The 11,040-nt window shown below is 40.6% G+C and overlaps 1 protein-coding gene across 4 annotated transcripts in view; it reads left to right on the top strand.

Annotated features, from left to right (window-relative positions):
* The window catches only part of KIF6 (kinesin family member 6), a 375,342-nt gene that overhangs the window by 5,034 nt on the left and 359,268 nt on the right, over positions 1–11,040 (top strand). For all 4 annotated transcript variants that reach the window (XM_025382856.1, XM_025382857.1, XM_025382858.1 and 1 more), the window contains exon 3: positions 6,397–6,471. In XM_025382856.1, the coding sequence (XP_025238641.1) occupies positions 6,397–6,471 (75 nt within the window). The remainder of the gene's footprint in view (positions 1–6,396; positions 6,472–11,040) is intronic.

Below are 11,040 nucleotides of genomic sequence, written 5' to 3'. Positions count from 1 at the left end.
TTTTTTTTTTTTTTTTTTTTTTTTTTGAGACAGAATCTCGCTTTGTCTCCAGGCTTGAGTGCAGTGGTGCGATCTCGGCTTACTGCAACCTCTGCCTCCTGGGTTCAAGCGATTTTCCTGCCTCAGCCTTCTGAGTAGCTGGGATTACGGGCACACGCCACCATGCCTGGCTAATTTTTGTATTGTTGGTAGAGACAGGGTTTCACCATGTTGGCTAGGATGGTCTCGATCTCTTGACTTCGTGATCCACCTGCCTCGGCCTCCCAAAATGCTGGGATTACAGGTGTGAGCCACTGCGCCCAGCCAATAATGTGTATTTCTATATCTGAGATTGTATTCCAAGATTCCAGCCTTTCTTTACTACCTCTGTTTATCTACTATTTTCCTACTCAACCCACTATGGTTTAGCACTTACAGAAAGTTCCAATGCATGATTAAACTTCACTGAAGGTAAGAACTTACAGTATCATTTGTGTGCTGTGTAGGTAAGCCTTCTTTATAATATACATGATATTTAGACCTCATATGCACATATGTATACTGTATATCTGTGCTGTCCAATATAATAGCCACAAGCCACATGTGGTTCTTGAACACTTGAAGTATGTTCAACCCGAATTGAGATGTGCTGTAAAGTATAAAACGTATGAAGGGGCCGGGCACGGTGGCTCATGCCTGTAATCCCAGCACTTTGGGAGGCTGAGGCAGGCAGATCACCTGAGGTCAGGAGCTCGAGACCAGCCTCAACGTGGAGAAACTCTGTCTCTACTAAAAATACAAAATTAGCCAGGCATGGTGGTGCATGCCTGTAATCCCAGCTACTCGGGAGGCTGAGGCAAGAGAATTGCTTGAACCCAGAAGGGAGAGGTTGTGGTGAGCCGAGATCGCTCCATTGCACTCCAGCCTGGGCAACAAGAACAGAACTCCATCTCAAAAAAAAAAAAAAAAAAAAGGATTTTGGAAGACTTACCCTGAAGAAAAAAGAATGTAAAATATATCAAGACTTTTTTCATATTGATTATTTACTGAAATTGTAACATTTTGGTACATGAAACTCCCAACTTTGGTTAAAAGTATATTATTAAAATTAATTTCAGCCGTTTCTTTTAGTTTCTTAAAGTTTTATTAATTTTATTTTAAATTTAAAGAAGGGGTCCTGCTCTGTCTCCCAGGCTGGAGGGCAGTGGTGGACTCATAGTTCACTGTGGCCTTGAACTGCTGGGCTCCAGTGATTCTCCCACCTTAGCCTCCTGAATAGCTGGAACTGCAGGCATGCACCACCATGCCCAACTAACCTTTTTGCTTTTTAAAAAATGTGGCTAGTAGAAAATTTTAAATTACATATGCTCTCACGCTGATGAATGCCATTATATTTCTCTTGGGCAGTGCTGAAATATACTGGCTCATTTGAAAAATACCGAACAGCTACCCTTGGATGGTCATCAGTGCCTTTGGTCTGAATATTCCTTTAGTAGCTAGGTCTTGAATTTAGGGATTATAGCTATTTCACATTCTCTTTATTCTCCATTTTCAGATTAATCTATTTCTTTTAATCTCCACTTTTGATTTCTGGAGAAGTTTGAGCCCAAATTAAATCCGTCTTTGATCTCTGGCCCAAACTTTGGTGATGGATTTCTGGATCCTGCTGAAAGAACCCTAATTGTTCTCTTCAATGTATCTTTAGACTGTTTCTCAAAGGCCCTGTTTTGAGACTATTCCTGCCTTTCCCCTTTTGGATAAAACTATCCCAGATTTTTTTGTTGTTGTTCCTCTCTCTTTCTCTTTTTTTAATTTAAAATTCTTTTGTTTTTTTTTGAAACAGAGTCTTGCTCTGTTGCCCAGGCTGGAGTGCCATGGCACCATCTTGGCTCCCTGCATCCTCCGCCTCCCGGGTTCAAGCAATTCTCCTGCCTCAGCCTCCCAAGTAACTGGGATTACAGGTACCCGCCACCATGCCCAGCTAATTTTTGTATTTTTAGTAGAGACAGGGTTTCACCAGGTGGACCAGCCTGGTCTTGAACTTCTGATCTCAAGTGATCCACCTGTCTCGGCCTCTCAAAGTGCTGGGATTACAGGCATGAGCCACCGCATCTGGCCTTTTTCTTTTTAAATTCTTATTTGCTTTTTTTGTTGTCTCATAAAGAATTCTCCTTGGTCTTCATAACTCTACTTTTTGTCTTTCATATATAATATACATCTCTCCCTCCACTTCCATCTCATTTTCTTATTGTGTCTTCTTTTACGTAAGTACAAGTAGGGCTCGCTAATTTGTTGTTGCCTAGTGGGGCGGTCCTCACCTTGTCTTTGTGTCTCCCCATTGTCTTTCATTATATCCTTTAAGGAACAGCCCTATAACCTCTGCTTTTCTTCTTCTTTCTTTCTTTTTTGTTTTGTTTTTGAGACAGGGTTTCACTCTGTCACCCAGGCTGGAGTGGAGTAGTACAATCTCATTTCACTGCAGCTCTGACCTTCAGGGCTCAGGTGATTCTCCCACCTCAACCTGTAGTGAGACTACAGGTGTACACCACCACATCTAGCTAATTTTTTTTTTTTTGGTGGAGACTGGGTTTTACCATGTTGCCCAGGCTGATCTTGAACTCCTGGGCTCAAGCGATCTGACCCTCCTTGGCCTCCCAAAGTGCTGGGATTACAGGCGTGAGACACCGCGCCTGGCCCCTGCTTTGCTTTTTCTGAAGAGGACATTCTCCCACTGATGTAAGCATGCTACATACCTTCACAATTGTGACTTGTTACCAGCTGGCCTAGGCCAAAATCTATTACATAAAACAACAGTTTGCTGAAAGATTTTATTCAGCTTGATTCCATTTTATTGATAACAACAGTTTACTATGTCTCTATGGACGCTTTCCAAAGTATTCTTTTTTTTTTTGAGATGGAGTCTCACTGTATCACCCAGGCTGGAGTGCAGTGGCGCGATCTTGGCTCACTGCAACCTCCGCTTCCCAGGTTCAAGCAATTCTCCTGCCTCAGCCTCCTGAGTCGCTGGGACTACAGGCATGCACACCACACCCAGCTAATGTTGTTTACATTTTTAGTAGAGCCAGGGTTTCACCACCTTGGCCAGGCTGGTCTCGAACTCCTGACCTCACGTGATCCGCCTGCGTCGGCCTCCCAAAGTGTTGGGATTACAGGCGTGAGCCACTGCACCTGGCCACAAAGTATTCTTTAAATTACATAGATACAAACAGAGTGAAATTGTTGAAAAAGCACCATTGGCTTATTTTTAAATCTCTGAATTGAAAATATTGGTTTTAATATTCAAAATTAAAAATTAATAAAATATTCAGCTTACACATATGTTCAGAGATAAATATGTAAGCATTTTAAAGGCTGTTTTCCCCCAAGAACATTTATTCAACCAATCAATATTTATTGGCTACCCACTGTGAGCTGTTTTAATCACTAGGAATACGGCAGGGAACACAGCAAAGCTCCTGCACTTAGGGAGCTTACATTTTAGTGGGAGGAGACAGAGGAGAAGATCAGTAAGCAACATGTACATCAGAAGGTGCTACGTGCCATGGAGAAAAGTGTGACAAAGAAGGGGAATGAGGAATGCTGGGATGACGGGGGGTAAAGGAGAGGAATGGTTGCAACATTTAGTAGGTCAGGGAAGGCGTACAGTAAAGGAACATTTTAGCAAAGACTTGATGGAGGTGAGGAAGCCAGCCATTCAAGTATCTAAGGGATGAGACTTTCAGGCCAAGGGAATAGCAAGAGTGAAATCCCTAATGGGGAGAATGTCTGGCATGTTTGAGAAAATGTGATCTATGTGGCTAGAGTAGAGTAAGCGAGAGGTAGACGGGAGTAAGCGTGAGTAGAGTAAGCATGAGGAGTAGAGTAAGCATGAGGCAGCAGAATGGCCAGATCACATAGAGCCCTATAAGTCATTGTGAGGACTCGAACTTTTCCCCAAAGTGCCATGAGAAGGCAATGGAGGGCTTTGAGCAGAAGAATGAAATTATCTCACTTATGTTTTAGCAGGATCCCTCTTATTGACATGGCTGGAAGTTAGCAGGATCCCTCTTATTGACATGTGGAAAGCAGGCTGGAAGGGGGAAAGGAGACTAGTTAGGCTATTGCAAGAGAGACCAGGCAAGAAATTATGGTAGCGTGGACCAAGGTGGTAACAGAAATAATTGAATTCTGGATGTATTGTGAAGGTCTCAGCTGACAGTTTGCGGATGGATTGGACATAGAGTGTAGTAGAAACAGAGGAGTCAAGCAGATCCTAATGGTTTTGGACTGAACATTTAGAGGGATAGAGCTGTTTTCTGGGATGAGGAAGAGCACAGGAAGTGCACCATTCTTTAGGGTGGGAAGAAGTCAGCATATGCTGAGTTTGAAATGGAGTTTAGAAAAAGCCTTCTCAAGTTCCTAACAAATGAAAGGACCTCCGAAGAATCAGGAAACTTAAGTTATGTCACAAGGCATATTATTGATGAGCTCTAAGACTCTGAGTAATTACTTTATCTCTGTGGATCTCGACTTCTTCCTCTGTTAATTGTTAGACTGAACGCGTTAAAATCGCTTCTAACTCTGTGGTTCTGTTGTGCTCTTCAGTAGTTTTCAGAAGACAGCTGATCAAAATGCCTTTTCAGATTACTATGCAACTACATTGTATAAAATGCAATATTTTGGGATGATGACATTTGATGTTTAATATATAATTAATGGTTTATTGTAAACTTGGGTGCTAAAATCGTTCTCTAAAATGTGTGGGGAAAAGTCAATAAAAAGAGAGATCTGGATTGCTTATGTTTCTACCACCTGTTATTTTAAATAGTGGAGGATGTCATTTTTCCCCAAGGAATTCAATATGCTTTATAGATATTATACTAAAATTACATTTTAGTTTAATTTAAATCTTGTTAGAAGTGACTGGTACATGGTAGGCCCTCAGTATGTGTTTGTGGAATGAATAGATGAATTAGAAATGAAAATGCTATCTCATTACTTTTACACAAGGTACCTTTCAGAAGATATTCTGTGTGTGATTCACTGCCTTCTTTAAAACTTCTGCCATCTCTTTTATTTACATGGTAGTAGATATAATTACTCTTTTTTTAAGGAAATGGGGTAGACAATGGCTAATTGATTCACCTAGTCATCACCCATTTGATAAAATAAGTGAACCAGCCTTATCATAATTCTCCTCAAAACCTGAGAATATGTGCTCAGACCTCATACTACACAGTGCTCTGAAGAGCAATTCAGCAGCTATGTGTTATGTTGACCTCTGTGTTATGTTAGTGTTCATATCTGAAGCTGTGATACGTCTGTAGAGTTCTGAGAAGCAGTCTGGACACACTAAACAGTAAATATTACTGTCTAAAACACAATCTTCCCTGCTAAATGACATACTAGCCAGAGTACCTTAGATTATCTCTTTGTATCGTTCATTGTTTGCTTCTCTAAAATGGAGGCAAGTCAGCTGTCTCTACTAAACTCTGTCTCTACTAAAAATACAAAAATTAGCCAGGCGTGGTGGCGCGCCTGTAATCCCAGCTACTCGGGAGGCTGAGGCAGGAGAATCGCTTGAACCTGGAAGGCGGAGGTTGCAGTGAGCCAAGATCACGCCACTGCACTCCAGCCGGGGTGACAGAGTGAGACTCCATCTGAAAAAAAAAAAAAAAAAGATTCTGTGTCTTCTACCCCAAGTGTTCCACTGTGCTTGTAATCCAGTACTAAGCTAAGTCAGAGTAGTATTGCAAGAAGAGTGAAACTGACACCATACCTCCACCCCCTTCCCCTAAGCCATTGCCAATCTGATTAAACCTGCTCTTTGCAGGACAGGTCTATCTTAATTTACTTTTTGACTTTTGACTCATGGTCAACAAAATGAAACAAAACCATCCTGAGAATTAAATGGTTGATGCTAGGATACAGCACCAAATTAGTGGAAAAATAAACTTTAGTTCAAAATACTAAAACTAAGTTCAATAGTCATACAATTCACAGTTGCGTTCTTTTCCCCCAGGTCAGACAGCAGAAGTTCCTTGGCTGTTTACATCCTGTTCTTGGATTTCCATTTCATGCAGCTATCTAGTTTTGAATTTCTTGCCAATTGTAGACACTGTCCCTCTTGAGAGCTAAAAAGCACACAATTTGTTATTTGGTTCAAAGCTGCTGCAGCTTTTCAGAGGGATTTATTGTGCAGATCTTGTCAAAGCAATACTGTTTACCCACCATTTGTATACAGGAGTACAACAGCACAGTGTGGTTGAGACTACAGGGCAAACATTGTGCTAAGTTAGGTAAGCCCAGTGATGTAAATATGGGGTAATTTATAAAGCTTTTAGAAAAACAAGGTTTATTAATCCGGTAGTGTTTGGAGGTGCAGCTTTTAAATAATTACTATTTTTCACATTGCAGATTTCAAAGAATTTTTGATCAGGATGCAAAGCAAGAGACCATTTTTGAAAACATTGCCAAACCAGTTGCTGGGAGGTAGGATTTCCCATATTTTGTTCAGTGGGCTCGTGGCTTTTCACGTTGTCTTCAGTTCTCAGGTAACTGTGGTAGTGTGCTTAAGTATATGAATTATATACTTAGGCTGCAGGACATGTAATGATGATAGCATTAATACCTTCTGTTCCTATAACCATTTGTTTTAGATTTAGATTCTGAGTCTCAAAACAAAACAAAATAACACAGTGAGGTAGACTAGCTATTGTTACTCCTATTTGTAAAGATATATAAACCGAGGATCACAGAAATGAAGTGACACTACTCAGGGTTGCATGGGTAGTGGTGGCAGAGTCCTAGACGATTTTTGGACTGCTAAGTTCAGTGTTCTTTCCTCAGTACAGTACAGTACTTCAAACATACAGTTAGATGGACAAAGGATAGGTATGGATGGTACCTGGGAGGCTGCCTAATGATGCTGGCCCTGCTCTACCTCAGTGTCATTTCAAAGCTTGGCCCTTTGCTTTAATATATCTAGATAATTCCAGGCTGCTGACTACTAGAACCAAACTCACATGAGAGTAAATCAAAGTGTCAATTTATTAATATGTATTGGCAGTCTCCTAGGGACTAAGACACTCAAGCCCTTTGATAAGCACACAGTCGTCTTATAGGGAATCCATTTAGAAAACTACTGCTAATAAGCTTGCTTTCTGATCTGAAATCATTTGGATGATGCTAATAACCTAATGATAATCCCAAGATATATTCATCGTTACAGTTAAATAATGAAAATTATACCTGCTAAATGAACCTAGTTTTCAAGTCTACTCATCAGTACACCCTTTTTAGTGGACATTGCTGGGAACGCAGTGCTACATTTTGTCTCTCAAACTCCTGTTTTATAAATCCTATGCAAACCAAGCCCTTCTCTTTTTAATACAACCTTCCTTCATTAGGTAACCTACAATCAAGTAGGCTTAAACTATTTTAGAATCCAATAACACCTCTTTAGATAAAATTCAAGTCTCCTTGATTAGATGTCAAACATTTCTGAAATTCCCGTCTTTTTAGCAATCATTTGGGTTGTGTCATTTTTCAGATAGCTAGTTTCATGTGTTTTATTTTTAAACTTCCTGACATCATTCAGGAAGGGAACCTTAAGTTTGTTTTTCATGGATGCCTGGGTTTTCCTTCCGCTACAGACTCTCATGTTGAGCCCACTTTCTCCTCCAGCTACTGCCCTTTTCTTCAGCTTTCCTTTACAGAAAATATCTTTGAAATGGCCTACTATATTCACTACTTCAGTTCCTCTCCCAAACCCTGTTCTTATCATGCTTTGGCCTCCACTGCCTCACTGAAATTGGTTTTGTCAAAGTCAACTAGGAATTCTATTTGCTAAATTTAATAATGATCATTTCCCAGTCCTCATGCTATTTGATAGGTCTGCCATTTTGACACAGTCGATCACTCCGTCCTCCGAATACTTTCTTCACTTGTCACACTCTCCTGGTTCTCCGTTCCTTCTCAGTTAACTTAGGCGGTTTTAATTGTATGCGGTGACCATTTCCTCTTGCTGTTCCCTCTGTCTGGAATGCTCTTCCCTCAGAAATCTGCATGGTTTCTCCCTCAGCAACTTGAAAGTTTTGCTCACAGCAGCTTTCCCAGTAAGGCCTTCCTGTAGTACCTTATTTAAAATTGCACCTCGTTACCCTTCCCTATTTGACTTTATTTATTTTAGCACGTATCACCATCCGACATTTATTTAATTATTATTTTACTTTAAGTTCTAGGGTACATGTGCTCGACGTGCAGGTTTGTTACATAGGTATACATGTGCCATGTTGGTGTGCTGCACTCATGAACTCATCATTTACATTAAGTATTTCTCCTAATGCTTTTCCTCCCCCTGTCCCCCACCCCACAACAGGCTCTGGGGTGTGATGTTCCCCACCCTGTGTCCAAGTGTTTTCAACGTTCAGTTCCCACCTATGAGTGAGAACACGCGGTATTTGGTTTTCTGTCTTGTGAGACGGGGTTTCACCATCTTGGCCAGGCTCGTCTTGAACTCCTGACCTCGTGATCCACCCACTTTGGCCTTCCAAAGTGCTAGGATGACAGGCGTGAGCCACCACGCCTGGTCCTGACATATTATACCGTTTAATTCTATATTAGTTTTTGTGTCTGTTTGCCTTCACTAAAGCAAAGCTCCATGCAGGCAGGGCTTCGTTTTATCCACTGACGCAACAAACTCCACGATAACAAGATTTCAAAAATGACAGGCAAGAGCACTTTTATCCAAGCAGCTCAAGTTGGCCCTGGTGGGATTTATCTTTTATCAATAAGAAATATTCCTCTTTATCCTTTCTATTACTTTTCTCCTTGTATTCTTTTTTTTTTTTCCTGAAATTAGTTTTGCTATTTTTTTTTTCTGTCAGCCTTTGTCTTATCTTTCTCCTTCTCCTAGTTCAACTGCCTTGTGACATTTTGTTTTTAAGAATGGGCCTGATAAATAAAATACAGCTGCTTTTGCCTTTTTAGCTAAACCCACAGTTCTTGATCTTGAATTAGTTACTTTAACCAGTTTATCTTTATTATGATCACCGTAATTTGGAGCTATTCCTCGTATGTTATTTTCTTTCTCCTCTTTTTAGTACTTCCTAATTTTTTTTCCTTTCTTGCTTTTTGTTGGTTTGACTGTTGTTGCTGCCTCCATTTTCTTTCTCAAGTTGTGCATTGTACTTCAACAGCTCTAGTTTAAATTCAGATATTTAAACATTTGTATTTTTCTCAACATCAAAAACTTTGTCTCTGTCTCTGTCTCGCTCTCTCTGTCTTCTCTCTAGTCAAGAATGTTAGGATACTTTTACTTTGCCTCTCCTACACCTCTACAACTTTCACTGTGGAGATCAACTGATATTTATTAACATTTATTTTCATTATCTCAAAGTTATACCTATTTCTTTGTCTATCACTGTTTCTTATATTCGTGTCTAATTCGTAGATTCCTTTTGGTAATCATCCTCTAATAACCTCTTAGAAAAAATTCAGGACTGGGGAACTTTCTGAAGTCTTTCCTTTCCCTTCACAGTCAAATGAGCCCAGGAGTTCAAGACCAGCCTGGGCAACATAGTTAGATTTTTGTCTCTATAAATAATTTTAAAAATCAGCTGGGCGTGGTGGTGCATGCCTATAGTTCCAACTATCCAAGAGGTTCAGGTGGGAGAATCACTTAAGCCCAGCAGGTTGAGGCTGCTCTTCCCGGCCATTTGACTGGGTATAGCGCTCTACGCTAACAGTTACTTCCTCTCAAAGCTGTGAAAATACTGCTTCATTGTCTCTTTGCATACAGGGTTGTTGAAAACATGTCCGTGCTGATCTATGTTTTACCTAAAAGCTTGGGGTGTAGGAAATTTACTTCATGTGCAGTGAGTATTCTGCAAAAATTTGGAAATTCATTGTTTTGTAAGAACATGATGGTTTGGCCAAAATGAATAGAATGTGCCCTGGCAGGAGGACTGGCTATGCTATGACACAGTCCCTGTAGCTGGTACTGAACAGCTAAGGCACCTACACTACAATAAGGCCAATGAGGTTGGCTTTTGGAAAGCTATTAGTCATTGTGAGCCACCACTTGTTAACCTTTGATTTTACCAGTGATGAACAATATCAGGAGCTGCCTTTCAATTTATAGTAAGAAGATTTCTCTTTTCCTTCACTCTCTTCTTACTATAAAGAGACAGCTACCCTCTCAGATTTGGAAAAAGATGTGCTTGACTACTTTTGCACATATGCTTTTGCTGAGTGGGAGGCCAAGGCTTGATGCAGGGGATTTTCTCATGGCAGAGGGCAGTACCACACTCTCAGTTGTACCAGGGTCATTGCCCAGCAGGACTTTTACCTGTTGCTCTTTAGGAAACGGGCTTTACTGATAATGCTGTGGGTTGCCTAGCTCACCCAGTTCTGCTAATCCAGCCAGAGAAGAGATCCTGCTCTTTCAAGACAAGGAGGCCAGAATAGGGAAAAGAGGGCTCACAAAAGAGGCTTAAAAAAAATCTTAGTTATTCACTTCTGTTTACTCATGGTTTTACCTTTTGTGGCTCAAAATATCTGGCATGAAGTCAAATAATCCAATTCTGGCCCTAGCCTGTGACTAACTCCTTATGTGACTTTGGATCAGACATATCACTTCTGAATCAGTTATCCCTTCTGAGAAAGGGGATGCTAACAACACCAAGTTTACAAGGTTGTTTTAAGGATGAAAAGAAACAATGTACTTCACAAGTGTCAGTGCCCTATTCAATGTAAGGGATGAAAAAATTAGAGATCTTTAATTTCTTTGCCACTTAAAAAAACATGCCTACTGACCTCTGGTTCCAGACCAAGATACAGTAGACACACTTCTCTCTATTCCCCTTACTAAGTACAGCTGAATACTCTGGACGTCATATACAAAGAAACATGACTCTGAAAGTTGAAGAGAAGATAGCCTAGGTAGAGACCTCAGGACCTGAGAAGTGACAGAATGGTGAATCCCCTTGGTCTTTTCCCCTCATATATCTGCAAAAAGCGGGGACACTTAACCACCCTGCCCAGATTGGATGCTGGAGA

This window comes from Theropithecus gelada, chromosome 4, assembly GCF_003255815.1.
Source record: "Theropithecus gelada isolate Dixy chromosome 4, Tgel_1.0, whole genome shotgun sequence".
Taxonomy (NCBI): Eukaryota; Metazoa; Chordata; class Mammalia; order Primates; family Cercopithecidae; genus Theropithecus; species Theropithecus gelada.
The sequence above is the reverse complement of the archived record's forward strand: the minus strand, read 5'-3'. Positions and strand labels throughout refer to the sequence as shown.